This window comes from Haemaphysalis longicornis, unplaced genomic scaffold, assembly GCF_048455015.1.
Source record: "Haemaphysalis longicornis isolate Haplotype H1 unplaced genomic scaffold, Haemaphysalis longicornis Haplotype H1 scaffold_1, whole genome shotgun sequence".
Classification (NCBI taxonomy): domain Eukaryota; kingdom Metazoa; phylum Arthropoda; class Arachnida; order Ixodida; family Ixodidae; genus Haemaphysalis; species Haemaphysalis longicornis.
The window spans coordinates 200820057-200838375 of record NW_027526203.1 but is presented as its reverse complement, the minus strand read 5'-3'; the positions used below and the strand labels follow the sequence as shown (position 1 = coordinate 200838375).

At 45.7% G+C, this 18319-nt stretch overlaps 1 protein-coding gene across 1 annotated transcript in view; it reads left to right on the top strand.

Moving 5' to 3' along the window:
- Positions 1-18319, top strand: part of LOC144141230 (nose resistant to fluoxetine protein 6-like) — a 73052-nt gene that overhangs the window by 46303 nt on the left and 8430 nt on the right. Inside the window, exons 7-12 of the mRNA XM_077672790.1 lie at positions 4532-4628; positions 4856-4951; positions 8633-8801; positions 12384-12466; positions 16302-16424; positions 17809-18253. Of these exons, the coding sequence (XP_077528916.1) occupies positions 4532-4628; positions 4856-4951; positions 8633-8801; positions 12384-12466; positions 16302-16424; positions 17809-18253 (1013 nt within the window). The remainder of the gene's footprint in view (positions 1-4531; positions 4629-4855; positions 4952-8632; positions 8802-12383; positions 12467-16301; positions 16425-17808; positions 18254-18319) is intronic.

The window sequence follows — 18319 nt, the reverse complement described above, 5'->3', positions numbered from 1 at the left end:
AATTTTGACACCCTGGAGATTTTTAACGTGCGCCGAAATCTCGTACACACGGGAGTTTTTGCTTTTCTCCTCCATCAGAAAAGAGGCCGCCGCGGCTGGGAATCGAACCCGCGTTCTCGTGCTCAGCGGCACAACGCCTTAGCCATTGAGCCACCGCGGTTGGTCATTTGTATGCATGTATGTATGTATGTATGTATGTATGTATGTATGTATGTATGTATGTATGTATGTATGTATGTATGTATGTATGTATGTATGTATGTATGTATGTATGTATGTGTGCACGTATGTATGTTTGCATGAATGCATGTGTGTGTGCATGTGCGCATGTATGCATGCATGTGTGTATGTATGCATGAATGCATGTATGCATGCATGTATGTGTGCATGTGTATGTATGTGTGTACGTATGTATGCATGCATGCACGCATGTATGTGCTTATGTATGTAGAAAATATTTTGTGGGAGTTAACGGTAACCACCAATTTTGGTACCTTCTCCGTTTAGCGCACTACGCCTCGATGGCACCAACTTTAGTAAGTTTGTAGACACAACTGTCAGTACGCTTTAGGAAAGGATGCGAGCGATGATCAGACACTACTTTTCTCTTATTGCCTGACCCGCATCGCACTGTTGCTATCACCGGCATCAACGGGTAGTTCCCATTTTGGCAAAGTTGGCGAATGGTAAGAAATCTGGATGGATACCGAAATTCATGTGGTACGAATAGCGACTTGGCCAACGTTAAAGGCGGCGAAAGGTGACAGCTCGCGTTTAATTTTAAAACGCGCGACAGTTTATTGAGCTTCAAGGGGTGACAAATCCGCAAGCAAGGAAAAGTTATGTAATGGGAATAAGTTAGGTAAAATAACAATAGGAAGACGCATTTGACAGCACGAAGGATTACCGCTGACACAGTGCCTACTAAAAAGATAATTGAATTTCCTTTTTTGCACGCAGACATACGCTGGGGAGGAAGGTAAACAACCCTGTTCTTCGCGCAATTACCGCGCTAGTTTAGCGTACACGGCGGTCTCACAAGCGTAGCCGCGATGAAAATCACGACTGCGTTTTTTGAGGACAATCCGGGTCTTCAATAGCATATGGTGGTGAAAAATGCTTGACCAGAAACAGGATCGAAATAAATGATGTGGGAAACATACGGTATCCTTTCCGCCGGCTCCCCTTTTAAGCGCTTTTTTCACCGCCAAGAAAACTAGCAAATAACCCTAACATGCATTGGGCTGCAATTATTTGCACAACTGGCCGTCCAATAATCGCTACGTGGAATTACTAAACGCTGTGTGTGTACTGCAGTGTCGCATGTGTATTTGGAGATGCAACAAGGACAAAAACATGTCACCGGGTGTGTTGATGGGTGGCATTAAAAATTAGCGGAAATTTTCAAACATTGCGGGCATCCTGCAACAAACAATTGGCTTCAAGTACGGAATAGCGTGCTTTGTAGCGATAAGCTATTAAACAATGTTCTATGGTGAAAACATACGGTAGGTAACCGGTGTTTCGGCGGCAAAATCTCCGGAAGATAATCACATGTCGACATGCGTGTGTGGCTCTTGTAACAACGCTACACTACCAAAACCGGAACACTTACCAGAAACTCGAGCAGCCCGTTTTCTGGTTGAGGTATGGAGATTCAAGGTAGAATAAAATAGTTCAATACTGGCTAAATGGGAACCTGACATTGAGGTTAACCGTCCGAAGCAAACAAAGAACCCGTAACCGCACCATGGCACTACACAGATGACGGGTTCCAATAATTTTTACTAAGACTAGAGCCGATCTCCGGTATCTGCTTGACATTATCTATCTACAGTCATGGAGAAATGAAAAGAGAAATTCGATTCAGAAGACGCAAAATCGAAGAATTTTGTTCGTGGTGATCACATAACGACACGGTTGCGGTATATTTAGAAAGTTACGTTTACAAACTCTCTTGCTGTTATAAAGCCATGCGGCAAGTTGACCTGCATAAAACGAAATTGACCTATTTGTGTGTTTCCGTTCATATTTGCGCGTTCGGATGTCATTTGTTCATGAATGTACGTGCATTCAGCATACTGACGGCACGTTTTTGCTACCCTGGGTGCGTCACGTGGACGCTTAGTACGTAGTGCAAGTTAGGAAGCCAGCGGGCAATTCGATATATGTCATTTTAAAGGTTTGAAGGCGAATTCATCTCTAATGAAGGCTTCTATCCCTGTCGAACCAAATTATAAGTAGGGCTCCGGGTTTCCTTATTAATCCGAAGAAATCCGAAAAAACACTCGCCGGTGAAATGTTTGACAGTTCGGATTTATCCCATAAACACCGATCTCCAGAGCACACGACGTCAAAAAGCCACGATCGAAGTTCATACTTTAGGATATCAGCCCCACTAGCCTTTCACACTTTTCGGTGATAACTATATACGTAATGTCGCCGCTCCCACAAGGAGGCTCCCTTGTACCCTTTCGTGACCAGTAAATTTGTCTAAACATGGGTTATCTACCCTGATTTGGTTGGGCACAAATAGCTTCTTCGATATCACGTTTCGTGAAATGCCTGCTTTTTCACTATTTTTGCATTTTTCAAGTCGAGTGCACAGTTACAATCTTTTATATTAACGAAAAAATGCGGCAATGTTTCGCTCTTTATCTGAACGGAATGTCCTCCAAAGCGGTCATTTATATACATCGGTCGGTTTGGCCGATATAAACTTTACCAAAGGTGAACAGCACGTCGCTGACCTTACCTATAACACATTTAACGATGGGCTTGACATGCTTCTTCCCCATTTTTGTGCAGACACTGTTTCGACCAAATTCGCGAGCGAAGCTTGGCAACTTTTAGAGGGACGCGTCTCTTTTTTCAAACGCTTTGCGGTAGTTCTTTGCGAGACAGCTTTGGTTTTTCTTAGCCCAGTTACAGCAGCACGGCAATGAACATCGTGCGCAGAAAGCGTGCGGTTCATGTGCGGTCTGAGGTGTTTGTGTTCAGATAGCATTTCACTAATGAATTGGAGCATTTAAAATCGAGCAGAATGAAATCCGAATTTTGGAGAATGGTATATTTACAAGATAAACTCCGAAAAACACCGAGAATTCACTAAAAATTGAACTCCGGAAAACACCCTCCGAATTTTACCAAAAATAAACTCGGAATACCCGGAGCCCTAATTATAAGTAAGGTGTGAACTCCTCGATCATTCGAATACAATAAAGACGTATGTTGCCTTCACGGTCGAGCAGAGCAGAAAGTGTATTTGTGAAGTCAGAGGGGAAAACATGACAACATTTAAATGGTCCATGGGCTGGGAACCAGTCTTTCTCAAGGATTAAGGATGTGCGTCGCCAAAATTCTGATATTAAAACCTTTAGTGCTATGGAGGTGGCTGGAGAAGGAAGCGTTTCTTATGCGGTACGACGTTGGGATACACATGAAATTTTTTGAAGTTATAACGTGGCCCACGCTGTACAAAGAGCTAACGGGCGCGATAAAGACAGAGAGAAGATGAAGGGGGAAGGGGGCAACGCCAGTAAGCAGTCTAGTCTGAGCAAGCGATTTGATATAGCCAGGGAGGTTCAGCATTTCTACCTACTTTGCACCAAGATGTGAAATTTTTGTACACATGTAAGTCGATCACACATCACGACTCAAGGTGTTGGTCACTTGTACATTGTGCGCCTTGTTTGAATCTCTACTATGTTTGTTTGCAAACGCTGGACACCGGTAGGAATGCTTTCTTGCTTAGCACACATCTGCTAACGCTCAGGAATGTACACAAGGATGGCAAGCTCCGTATTTAAGTGAACAAGAAGTAAGAGGACTGTCATGACTGCTGCCGAAAAATTGGCAAAAGAGGTGGTTTATTTTTATTTCTATGTTTCGATTTCGCGGAATTTTACCCTCCGAGAATACACCTTGGCTATAAGAAGCGCCGTACTGGAAGACAATGAATTAATTTAGACCACCTGGAGGTCTTTCATAACGACCAAAATCTCGACACACGCAGGTTTTCGTTTTTCGCTTCTTTCACGAGTGGAAGAGCTGCTAGTTTAATTTTTGTGAAGCAAAAATTAGAAATTATACCTAAGGTAGCAAAATTGAAGAAAATATGCTCGCGACGGGTGGGAACGACACCCGTCACATCCGTGTTACCCTTTCTGGTGTTTTATCATTTCCGAAAGCAGAGTAGCTGGATTTCCTTGATCTTTATGTATGATAAAATATGACTTATGCCTGGCTCCAGTTTAACATTTGTCTACACGTGAGTACACCAAGGCATCTCTATAATCACCGCAATCTCCACCAACGTCGTCATTGGGGAGAGCCGTGGGAGCCACTTAATCCCTCCCAACCTTTCCTTTCCCAACAAGGCCTTGCGCCATCCCTCTCAATGAATTATTCTAATACTGCGGGATTACAAGCGTGAGATGATAGACCTGATCAGTTAATGCACATTTCCATTATTAGGCACCCCGTTAACACAGAGGCCGACCCAGTAATTTCTGCTCCCTTCTTTTTTCAGCCGATTTCGTTGGATTTTTTAAGAAAATGCGCGACGACTTCTTCTTCACCGTCACGATTAACTCGTTCATGGCAGTCGAGACATTCCTCGTAATTACGTAAGTCAGTCTTCTTTTCTTTCCGTAAATGTCCGGTAGCAAAAAAAATGTTTTGTCTACCCCTGGCCTTTTCTTCCAATTTAGAGTATCCTTTCAAGCTTTTAAAATATATGTTGGTGCCATTCCGACGGAAGTTTATGCCAATGGTCCATAAGTAGACACAGCGCTTAAGTTGGCACGCTCCCAGTTTGCACGAAGCGCTGTCCAACGAGACTGTGGGTTTGCAGTGGATTCCTTTCCGGCTACCTGGTCACCAAGGCTCCTAGGGTGCATCTTTCACCGATACTCGTCGTCTTCTTCGCACTCTTCAGGCGTTACGTGCGGTATGTATCCTTGCCTTACGCCTGGAATACGGGCACACTTAGGAAATAGAGCGATATACAGCGCGCTTTCCTTTTATTCGAATAAATTTAATTGATAACGTCCATAATGATCGCGTACAAATTTGGCGTTTGCAGACGAGTGTGTTTTGGTTCCTGAAGTTACTTACATTTGATCATGAGCTACTTATAACCATAAACCTGCACAAGATGTGTGCGTATGATTCACGTAGTACGACATGAAATTAAGCCTCTGAAAACATGCATAAATTCAAGCGGCAACAAAAAAATAGTTCGTAGTTTTACCATTGTCTTCGCGATCAATCCTTTACTAACGCAACTAAATACAATTATCTAGGCGTCCCCATTACACGTAAGTTCAGTTGCAATAAGGACGTCTCTAACGTGAGCACGTCATGATTTAAAAAACTCTTCTCCTTGAGTCATGATAGGAGGTTCTTTCATACATTATACAATCAGCTATGCACGTATTGTTGCACCAAAGCTAGAATGTACATCAGTAGTCTGGGATCCATACGCAATAACTAAATCGATGCACTATAGATGACCGAGCGCAACGCCATTCGTCTTATGTTTTCTTAATATCGGCGAACCAGTAAGGTTGCATAAAGACATTAGAAAAACGACGTAAACTTAAAAAGGTAAATTTTTCCTTCCCGAAAAATAACCAGCTTGTGACAAAACCTGACCACTAAATGTTGTTAACCAGCTTACAGCCCACCGGACGGGGCGTGGGTGCATAGAAAAACTAACCTCGTATAACGCCAGGGCAATAACTTGCTGTAACCAACTGTACTGCTTCCATAATAACGGTTCTTTGTAATGTGAATGAATTATTTACGCCGGTTGATCGAAAACCTATTGCCGTTGTGGCCAAGATATGGCACCCAAAATGGCCGACGTATGGGCCCCAAAATGGTCGGTGGCTTACAGAATCGATAAAAGGGAAAGAAGGCTCAAACTGACGCTAAGTTTCTAGCGAAATCTCCTGTAAACAAAGTCGGGTAACTGAGTTGAAAAGGAAACTGGATAAATTTTGCTCTGGGAGGAAATCCAGAATTGGAAATGAGTATGCATGCCTAACACCACCCCATCTCAATGATTCTAGCTAAAGAAAGGTCGACGTAGTGAATACGTTGGTGCTTTCGTCTTAACAACATGTGTTAGCGACAGTAAGGATGCCTACATGAGTAACTTGGGCATATGTTGAAATAGAAGGGGAAACTAGGCCTGAAAAGAGGTACTTGGCTATGTGAACGTAGGTATGTACCGAATCACGGTAACGGAGTGAACAAAGACGCAAAGAGAGAAGGATGATGATGATATAGCGGCGGCACGTTTTGCAATTGCACACTAATGCGTCTGTTTTTGTGATGTGCATAAATTTCCTGACGCCTGTGCTACGACCATTCACTTGGCCTACAGTGTATTATACAAAAAAAAAACATCCGTTAGGAAGCACTGCTTCAAAATTATTTCTCGCATTTTAAAGTATCCATAAATAAAAAGTAGAGCATGAGACCTTCCCTTTCATTGCGGACCCTTGCGACCCTTTTCTACAAAAACTGCCTCCTACCACGTGCCGCGTCGCTTCGTGTCTACCACTTTCACTGCAACCACGCATAGTTAAACAGCTGTGGGTTAATCAGTAGCACTTCCATATATATCACGCATGAGACACGCGTTCACTGCCACCACCAGTTTTGCATCGCTTTCTTTTTTGACAACGTCGCGTTCGTGTTGTTTCGACTGATCTTATATGTAACACACTAAATGACAGCCCCAATAATGTTCTTCCAAACCATCCTCAAAAAGCACATCGCCTTTTACGTTATTGAAGTGGCGCGAAATCCTTTTTTTAGAAGAAAAATGGAAACCACTGTCAAGCTTCCCGAAGCTGTTCGCGCGTAAGATATTGTAACAGCAGTTTGTGATCAACATCACTAAGAAAATGAAGGAAAGGTATTGGGCCGCATAAATATTGTTAACGCTAAAATTGTGTTCCCTACTACAACACAAAGCAAAGTTATGTGTTGTCTTCTAATGAAGCAAAGCTGCATGTTGTCTTGGTTACGATATTCGCCTTGCTTCTACGCAAACCACTCCAGCTTTGTTATGATCGTTGTACGAATTTGTAAGAAAAAAACATGGTAAGATTGAAAAATAATGCGCAATATTTTGAGTTAGCCCAGAGGACTGTAATATTACTTCAGTCTACCCAGAATTGTTTCGAATGTCATAATATGCAGTAAAGAAAGAGAAAAAGAATTTATTTGTCCTGAGTGTTTACAGGGACGGGAGTGCAGCCTGACAAGGGCCTCTCCACCTAACTGTAAAGAGACACAGCCTGCACATAAGACTGGTAGGTGTGATATTGGTGCAGTTGTACAAATACATTATTATTAGTCGTCATTCCCCGCCATTTTGCTTTAGTACTCATATAGCAGGCTCCAAGAACGAGTTTTACGACAAGCTTTCTTTTTGTTTCTTGGATAATTTACTGAATCTTAACATATTACGGTGGTTTTAGTTGCAGAAAGTGCCTGCCTCTTGCTCCCAGTGTAGCCTTTTTGTGTTTTTATGCATATCTTCTTCGAAGGCGTGCTCCCGGGGCAACCATATTGCACAGTTTTTTAAGGTAGATGCCTTAGGATCCATCACAGCTGATCTATCTGCTGACAGGGGAAGCGTGGCCAGTGGTGCGAATGTGTGCACTTTTAACCATCATCATACGCGTTTTCCCATTTCCCTGTTTTTTGTGTCACTATAACTGAGATGCTTGGTCAATCAATCTTGTTAGCTGTACAGTCGACTAGCGTTAATACGAAGTACACGTGGACCGTGAAACACGTCGAATTAACCGAATTTTCAATTTAAAAAAATCCCAATACACCATTGCTAATAGTCCGCAACACTTCTCCCTTCTTGATTTCGTTCGCAATGTCGGCTTTCGTATCAAAGTCGAGCGTGCGACTCGGGTTGCCACGATACTTGAGTCTGACTGATTAAAATTTAAGCTTGAAGCGTCCACCGCACGGACTGCTCACACGGCACTGTGCGCAACAAAAAAAGGTTGGCGGCATCAAAAAGCAAAAAAATTCTAAAGCCCTCCCACTCAATGTCAAAGCTGTCGGAAGTGCCGCTTTATCCACTGAGCGCTGCCTCAGTTGCGATGGCGCCGACATAGTACAGAGCACGGCACTGTTTTGGTGCTTGAAAATTTTGAATTTTATTGAGAAATGACGGTCAACTGGATGCTTTTTACTCGAAATAACTTCCGATTAACCTATATAATGGGTTTTAGCTTCGAATTATGGAGCAATTTATTCAATTGAATTGCATGTAAAATCGCCGGGACCAGCACATCACTTCTCATAGACCGGAAATTTCAATTAAGCGACTTCGAATTCGCGAGATTTGACTGAAGGATTTGCTTGTTGCTTACATCAAGCTGTATTGTGTCCTCCTCCATGGCACTGGCTCTCCTTCGGTATGCTCATGCTTTCAGTGATGCATTGTTAACAGCCCTTCGCGCGATTTCTCACACAGCACCAGACGGGCGTTCAGTCCCTATGGTCTCTCACCAACAGCGGTCTATGAAAAAGCGAAACCAAAAGTTGTAGACACGCGATTCAGGCCATCGGCACAAACCCGTTCCTGCAGGTTGGTCGTCCCCATGGCGGCCTTGCTGGGTTACCTCTACCTGATGCCGCTCATGATGGACGGACCGAGCCTGAGAGACTACTGGCCCTTCTTTTCGACGTCCTGCGACAACAACTGGTGGAGGATTTTCACCATGACCGCTAACTACTTTAGCAAGGCCAAGGACATGGTATGAGGGACACTGAGTTCGCACAACCAGCGCCCTCAGTTCGATCGATCAAAAACTGCAGAGAGCGATACGATCCCACTCTCGCTAGCCGTCTTGGTAGCTCCCATGCCCCTCTACATGTGATAGAATCAGTATCACGCCACTACATAACCTGATAAGGCGCGTTAACTTTACGCATTTCAGATCGCCTGCCCAACCAGAGTTTGATTGAAACCTTTAATCCTCCGATTGTGTGACTGGCTTCGCTAACACGGTCCCGTCTCGTGGACACAGCCATCGATGCGCAGTTCGGTGCGTTCTCACGACCGGCGTCGTGTCAAGAAATGGTCCACTGGTCTGCGGACGTCACCGACGTATAACGCTGAGCGGTTTTCACTCTACGATACTGACGAAAATCGTTCCCAATTTCGAAGAATGCAGCACGAGCGCTGGCAACAGAAATACGTTTGCTTCTTCGGGGAAGCGCATACATGCGGTCATCAGTAGTTGGAGGCACCTTCATCAAATTCCGACGAAGCCGGTGCTATTGAAAACAAACGCTGTCTTCGCGTTTGTTTTCGATAGGCTGAGGTTACAAGTGAAATGACAAAGGGATCTCCCGAGCAAACAAGTTTTGATCATTAATTCCGAAATAAAAAATCCAGTCCACAACGTCGGGGAATGGGGGGAACTAACCTCCTACAGAATCGCCCAGGTGTTTATTCCGTAATTACATTTCTGCTTAGTTTTTTTCTCCTTAAAAATATTTCTGCTTAGAATTGCGGAACACAAACTTTTCAACTCCCGTGGCACAAGAAAAACAAACGATTCGTTAATATCCGTACAAACAATCTCATGACAAAGATGAATCAATTATGCTGCTTCAATGGGTGCAGGTTGACTCATCCATGATGCCTTATTCACAGCTTCCTTATCGCCGTTTCGTTTTGCCAGCCCTGTCAGTTGGTGTTCAGCAAGATCTCAAGGATGTGGCTGGCCTGCGGGCTCAGAAGAGTTCAATTCTTTGTTCCTTGTTCCTACGGACGGGAGAATAAAAACTGTTGGCGCTTGGGCGTGCAGCATTACTGTGGCAGCTATTCTGTTTGGGAGAGGAGGGAGAGGAGGATATTATCACTTGTACTAACCGCAAAGAACCATAATAAATGCATAAATAGTGGCATGCAAGCAACGTCATTCTTTATTAGATAATTTGTTCTACTTTACCGTACATACTTGCACTTCGCAACAAGTAACTTGTTGGTGGTGCCAGTTGATTTTGTTTTAAAACATGTCCTTCAAAAGCATAGCTTTTTTGTTGCATTCGCTCCTGATTTTTGCGAGCAAGATTGTTTTTTTAACCTAAAGACCAAATTACGATGATGTCTTGTGTAAAATAAATAAGATTCTTGGAAACTACAAAGTAGGACCGTAAAAGAATCACCTCAAAGCGCTCTACGATTTCGCGAATTAAATAAATTCTGACGTTTCACCCTTCTGGATTTTACATCGTTTCCTTTTTTTTCTTGATTGGCCGAGGAGTAGTTTCTGATCCTTCACCAAGCAGGATCCGTTTTTTTTTCTGCGCAGCCTAAACTTCTGTCATATCATTTAGTAGCTGCAGACTTACGACTTTTGTGCTACAATCAGTAGGGCTCATGATATGTATAAGTATATGATTTTAACTTTAGAGCTGGGATTCGGAACTGAAACATCGGCTAATTGCAGTATGTCGGATTGTACGTGTTCCTTTTCTAGTCCCCCTGATGTGTAAGCCATAATTAAAGGCCAACTGCAGCGAAATTTCACCTCGGCGAAATTTATTTTGAACGTGCATTACGTACCTCTAAATCAGCGGGGTCGTGGCTGGTAGCACCGTGAAATGCCTTGTTAATCAGGAGCGTATAAAACAGCTCCGTCGCAGACAGCGCTGCACCTGCCGGTTGATCGCGCAAACAGGCATGAAGCATACCAGGGCGGGGGCTTGGTCTGCCGGCGAGCGAAACAGCTGGAGAGCCCGTTGAGTTCTCCTGGGTGCGCTGCTCCCAGAGCTACCGCGCGAGCACGAAGAGGTTCACGCATACTTGCTCCTTAGCTGATGGACCCGCCGCGGTGGCTCAGTGGCTAAGGCGTTGCGCAGCTGAGCACGAGGTCGCGGGTTCGATTCCCGGCCGCGGCGGCCGCTTTTCTGATGGAGGCGAAAAGCAAAAACGCCCGTGTGTACGAGATTTCGGCGCACGTTAAAGATCCCCAGGTGGTCAAAATTAATCCGGAGCCCTCCACTACGGCGCGCCTCATCGCCTGCGTTGCGTCGGCGCGTTAAACCCTACAATCAATCAATCAATCCTTAGCTGATGGATAGCAGGCTGCTCGGTTGCCGGCTGCGAAGTCATTTCAACCGGGCCATGATGGCTGCGTCCTTATCAATTTCAATTTTGAAGTCGGCCATCGCTCGCGGCGTACGTGCGCGTATTTGAGCTGTCATATCTTATAATCCCGCCTTTTTAGCAAGACTTTGCGGAAATGTGGTTTTCAAGAGGTAGAAATTTCCAGCGCAGTTGCCCTTTAACGCTCTTTTTGATACAAGACACGCGAAACTTAAAGGGACCCTGCAACACTTTTCTCAACTTTTTTTGAAATCTTAAGTGCTTGCAGAGCCCAGTCACCCAACACACCCACTACTTAGATTACGGGGTCGCAAAGTACCTCAGCCAAAAATTACTGCTCTATGCCCAACAGTTATAACTTGTAAACTCGCTCAACAGATTTTACTCTCTTTCCCGGTCTTGACGTTTTTCGAAGGCTCAAATTACGTCACTAAGGCCATGTAGCGGCTGTTGGTCGGTATTCCTTCGGTTGCAGCAATGAACGCTTTCGATAGCAGCTTTTAAAAAAAGCCACAAAAACAAAGCAGAAATGAAGGGCGCTTATCCTTTGCGACGAGCAAATGACGAGTGCCACTCCGTGCTAGCGATAACTATAGTTTTCGCAGTGCTTTCAGATGCAAAGGAAAAAGTGAAACTGGAAAGCGGTTATCGGAAGTGCTGCAGAGTCCCTTTAAAGGGACCCTGCAACACTTTCATTAAGCGCTTTCACTCTTTCCTTTGCGTCTGGAACCACTACGAAAGCTATAGTTATCGCTAGCACGAAGCGGTACTGCGTGATTTGCTCGTCGCACCAGACACGCCTTCTGTTCCTGCTTTGGTTTTGTGGCTTTCTTTTTAAAGTGGCTATGGAATGCGTTCATGGCGGCAATTGAAGGAAAGCCGGCCAATAGCCGCTGCACCACTGTATTAACGTAATTTCAGCGGCCGAAGAACGCCAAGGCCGGGAAAGAGTGAAATATCTTTTGAGCAAGTTTCTTAAGTTATCTGAAGGGCATAGAGCAGTGATTTCTGGCTGAGGCACTTTGTGACCCCCTAGTATTAGTACTGGATGTGTTGGTCGGCTACGTTCTGCAAAAATTTAAGATTTTTAAAAAAGTTGAAATAAGTGTAGCAGGGTCCCTTTAATAGACCAGCACTATGCTGCAAATTTAAATGCTGGTAAGATTATGTCACAAGCGTATTTCTCACCCTCTTTTTTTACTGTTCTCTTCAACCGCAGTGTTTAGCACACTTCTGGTACATTGCAGTGGATTTCCAGCTGGCAATTTTCTCAACAATTATTCTTGCTGTCATAACACCTAGGTGAGTGTGTACAACGTCGTTCTGGACATTTTTGCGCCTCCTATTCATTTCTCTTCCTTAGCGCAACTCCCAGTACGGCCTACCATTTCTGCTTGATACGAAGTTTTTAAATGTGTCTCAGTGTTCCCTTATGCCTGTGGGCTGCAGTTGCAGCTCTTAATCGGGTCTGAGTAATTTTATTTCTCTAGAACCTTTTTGCTGATTATTTTGTGTACGTTTTCCCCCTTCTTCATAGCGTGTCTGTATTCGATTATAGAAAAAAAGAATATGTGTGAATATTTCGTGACACGTTTGAGGTCAATCAAATGCATTCTGGATGAACAGATCCGTCGCCCTACACTAAGGGGCCTCTTAGAGCTGAAGTTAAAAACCCATTTGGCCCTCCTTCATCTTCTCAAGAGCCCCGAAAAGTACTGCCCCCCTTTGCTCACCCGTGTCCAACCTCATACTTTCTTTTTGTTTTAAATTTTATGCCCATCCGTAAAAAAAAACATGAAGCATTTCTGTTTGTTTCCTGCTCCTTTCATGCCATTCTGTATTTTTTCCACGAAGAAGCGAGTCCCACAATGAAAGAAGCTATGACATTATCCACCACAGCGTTCGTTCACTTCACCATGGTGAGGTTTTCCTCCTGTGCGACTGACCCTCGGAAATTGCTTGCCACTGCGCTGGCTTCCGCACACACCACTTGAAGTTCGTGAATATGTTGTAACAAAAATGTGTACTTAACAGCGTCTGTTCGGTCCCTTTCTCAAAGTACCTTTGTTAGTAAGGGACTACAGGGAGCCAGCGCTGAACAAGAACCGTTGCGTGGGAAACGGAGTGCTGCTACTCGTACAAGTGGCCCCCACTGCCCCTTTGATCTGCTATAAGCAAACCAGAATCACTGGACAGCGTGTGTCCATAAATGCATAAATTATGTTTTCAAATCATTAGTGGTCCCACGTACTATTAAGAGCAATATGAAAGGGAACACAGGAACTCGTAAAAAACACCTTCAGACCCAGCTATCAGTGATACGCAGCGGCCGCCGTCGGAAACAAAATGGAAAGGGAACGCTGTTCTAACAAATGTTCCCAATCGCGCCGTGCGTCTAATCAGCCGTCGGACGATAACATAATATCGGCGAAATGATGTAAGCTGCTGCTTTATAGAAATGCCAGCGTGGTGGGAGTACCAGCAATTAGTGGAAGAGCGCCCTCCTTTCCCCCTTTGTTTTTCACAGCGCCATCCGCGTATCGCCCCGAGTCTGTTTCGAGGCTGTTTGTCACGCGTTGCTGTGTTCCCTTTCACATTGCTCATAATAGTACCTTAGATGTTACTCGCATTACTTGTATCTACATACACTTGCTGATCATTTGTTTTCACTGGGTTTATTTCATTGTTTTTGGTTTCTTACTTGTCCCACTGAGACAGACAGACAGACAGACAGACAGACAGACAGACAGACAGACAGACAGACAGACAGACAGACAGACAGACAATACTTTAGTCCAGGTGTGCAGTGTAATCTAGCTAAAACATCAAGTCGAGTCTGTCACTTCTCACTCATCCTGAGGAGTTCTTTTGGGAATGTGTATGCCTCACTTCCATTAGAGCTGCCATGGCATCTGAAAGGTACACTGAAGGGAATTTGTCAAGCTCCTGTTTTTGCTTGCACTGCGTAGACTGGCTTAAATAAACACACTTTTCATCGTTTATCCGGGCGATAATGCGATATTCATTTTATAAACTTTAAAAGAAGAAAAACTACCATGCGCAGTTTGCGGCGGCCACACCAACTAACAGCAGTGACGTCAATACAAGGTGCTACGTGATAGGACGATGTCTAAGATAAGAATTCAAACCAGTTTCGGTTTCGGTTCTGTGGAACAACATGCTTGGCATCCGACGTTATCTTTGGATGGGCATTCCCGATATCTCAGTAATCGGCATACCGCGCTTGTGCCATGTCGGCTGTAAAATGCATCAGATAAGCCTGCCACCACGGCTTGGAATCGTAACAATCACTAGCTGAGGCGTACGCAGTGGATCAACGCCCTACGCGTCACCGCAGGCGCTAAGATGCGATGCGCTTTTCCCCCATCTTTGGAGCTTGCCTGGATCGTGTCTGTATCGTAAGAGGCGTGTTCGCCCCAGGCCAAGGGTCGGCTGATTCGGTGCCTGCAAGGAGTCGGTGCTTATGGCAACACCACGCAAACGGGAACTCGCCAGCACGTCAGTGTCAGTCTGCACGCGTACTGCGAACTCGCTCGTGGAGCAATTAACTAAACAGCGCAATAATACTGCATTCAGTATAAAAAACATTGCGCCAAAACAAATACATCAGCTTGAAAAAGTGCAGTATCGGGGATTCAAACTCTCGAGTTGCAAAACAATGTATATACCTAGTGCTCCAGACCACAAGGCTATAAGCCACAGATGCCAGGAGCGGAAATATAAAGTACATAATGTATGGCAAGTGTACATTTTTTACTAGTTTTAGCATTTCAAGCAGCTTAGATGACTATTTCTTGTACAGTGCTCGGGCAGTAAGCGTCCCCCAAATTCCCACAATATCTCATGTCTAGCGATTGCATTACTTACCCGGAAAATCATTCGCGTGGTCGTGCTGCTGACCGCTGCGCTAGTTCACCCAGCGCAAAAAGTGCTTCACGCAGCCAGTTTGTACGCTGTAGGATAACGGTTTCGGATGATCTTAATTGCTCAGTATCTATATCAACTTCGCTGACTCTTCTCTCGCAACCCGCCGCGGTGGCTCAGTGGCTAAGGCGTTGCGCTGCTGAGCACGAGGTCGCGGGTTCGATTCCTGGCCGCGGCGGCCGCTTTTCTGATGGAGGCGAAAAGCGAAAACGCCCGTGTGTACGAGATTTCGGCGCACGATAAAGATACCCAGGTGGTCAAAATTAATCCGGAGCCCTCCACTACGGCGCGCCTCATCGCCTGCGTTGCGTCGGCGCGTTAAACCCCACAATCAATCAATCAATCTCTTCTCTCGCCTTCAATTGGCTTTAGATTTTTCTGCTAGCGTACCAGTCAGCGAAGCATCGCATGTGCGCTTGTGTGGAGCGACTTTGACTTAGAGCTTGACACAGCCTACAAACAAACTAAAGGCACATTCTTGCTGGCACAAATGTGCCGTGAGTTTCGATTGATTGATTGTGGGGTTTAACGCGCCGACGCAACGCAGGCGATGAGGCGCGCCGTAGTGGAGGGCTCCGGATTAATTTTGACCACCTGGGGATCTTTATCGTGCGCCGAAATCTCGTACACACGGGCGTTTTTGCTTTTCGCCTCCATCAGAAAAGTGGCCGCCGCGGCCGGGAATCGAACCCGCGACCTCGTGCTCAGCAGCGCAACGCCTTAGCCACTGAGCCACCGCGGCGGGTGTGCCGTGAGTTTCGACTCAGCTAACAAACTGCAAATACGCGCCGGCCGCCGGCAGATTAAACCCTGGGCCGTCTGATTCTGTCGGGGGTCGGCGAGTCGTGCAGCAGCGCAGTCAAGCCAATCTATTATGTTTTGACGTCACACAAAGCATCATTGGAAACCGGAAAGGAGCATGCACAAACGGGGACAGCATTTTCGAATTGATTTTTCTAATGAATAAATCCGCGTAAACGCAGCGAGAGTGCTCGAAACATGGCCTAGAGACTCCAGGCTACAACTTTCGCTGGTAATCCCGCAATGTTTACAAATCGCTTCAGTGTCCTTGCCATTCCCCGAGCATAATTTGCGTTAAAGAAGACCTGAATTGCACATCTTTTTTAAGCCTTCATTGAGACGGAGCTAAGAAAGCTGTGCTAGCGCCTGTCGTGTACGCGCCTCATTGCAGGTGGCCCAAGATTTCCCTGTGGCTGATGGCCGTCATCGCAGCTGCCACCTGCCTGGCCACAGGGCTTCAGACATATATCCACGACAGTATCCCGTTCGCCATCATTCTCAGCACGGACATCAAGTGAGCACTCAATTGCATCCTTGAAAGCGCGCATTTTAAATTTCACGGTATTTGGGATTTACCGCCAGTATTGCGCCCGTCAAAGCTTCGTCATGGCTCAGATAAAATGCGTTCGTATATGGGTGTTTACTAAGAAAACACTGCACTAAGTTAACGTGGACGAAATACAAAGAGAGACTCGATGCACGTGCACGAACAGGATTTCGCGCTTTCGTGCGCACTCCTTTGTATATCAGATTAACGATATCTTAAGGAGACTATGAATGATGCAGAAATAGCTCTATTCCTCTTACGTTAAAGGCCCTCTTCACGCGCGAATTTAGGAATGCTTACAATGCTCCTTGATAACATGTTAAATTATCGCCATTTTACCGTACGATGTAGATATTAAGTTGGTTTTGTACCACTGCATTCATTAAGTTATCTAAACAGGCTCATATATTAAAAGTCCTCAATCGAATACATTTTAGAACATCGACCGCTGACGTCTAATTTTTAATACGCTGCAGCCTGTATCGCATTCAAAGTCGTGATACGAGCTTACTACTGTCTCCAATTGACTGCAGAGTCAATGCACGCTGCCTCATAGTTCAAAGATAGGCACCTTAAAATGCCATACGCGTATATTCAGCTATATTATAATGGAACGGGCAAGCCTTAACGGGGATGCTTTCGCCGAGAACCTTTTTCACGGCTTTTTGTATTAGCACTGGGTGTCCGTCTGACCCCATTATTTATGCGTGATTATTATCTGTACAGCTTAACGTTTAGCCCATGTGAGTGAGTCGAATCATTCATTTGCGATCAAAAATACCGCATGAACTGTCCTCCTCCGCAGCCATGGCTAACTCCGGTGAGCAGCGGAATCTTCATGTTCCCGTATCCCGACACACCAAATTAGATGGAAAAATCTCTGGCCACCCTGCAGGCACGTTTAACTTTCGACCCTATGTATCAGTATACCCACCTAAGAGCTATTGAAAACTAATTGTCCTGAGCAGGCAGCCAGCATTTTTCGGATACACTGACCCTCAGCGGAAGTCACTATCGTACAACGGGCGGCCTGTACCAGTGTGCGTACTCAACCAGGACGCGGGTTCGATTCCCGGCCGCGGCGGCCGCTTTTCTGATGGAGGAGAAAGGCAAAAACTCCCGTGTGTACGAGATTTCGGAGCACGTTAAAAATCATCAGGTGGTCAAAATTAATCTAGAGCCCTCCACTACGGCACGCCTCATCGCCTGCGTTGCGTCGGGGCGTTAAACCCTATAATCAATCAATCAAATCAGTGTGCGTACTCAAGATTTGCGGCTGGCGAGCTCAATGCCGGAGCCTTTTGTTCCTAACGCTTGCACCCGCAATTTCGGGCTGCCTTTGTGATCGCAGGAAGGAGTTGTACCTGCAGATGGAGATCTACATCAAGGCGCACACGCATGCGGCGCCCCTCTTCGTGGGCATCATCTTTGGCTGCCTGGCGGTGAGGCGGCACCGGCTGTCCCGCCGCCTGCAGGCTGCTGCGTGGACTTTGGCCACTGCCGTGGCGCTAGCCGCGTTGCTGGGCGTCCGCACCTGGACCGTGGGGCGGCTGCCCGAGCGCCTCGAATCCGCCTTTTTCGCCGCCCTGCACCGCGCCGCGTGGGGCATTGGCGTAGGCTGGGTCATGTACGCCTGCGCCACAGGACGAGGCGGCTATGTCACCAAGATCCTCGCATGGCCCGTCTTCTACCCGCTGGGGAGGCTGTCCTTCTCTGTCTTCCTCGTACATATCATTGTGCTGGCCACAAATTCTGTCCTCAGCAGGGAACTTATTCCCCTGCAGTCGTTCCTCCACGTAAGGCTTCCCCTTTCTTTAAGTGGTTATTTATAGATGGTTAGTCCCAGCATATACGCTGCCCTT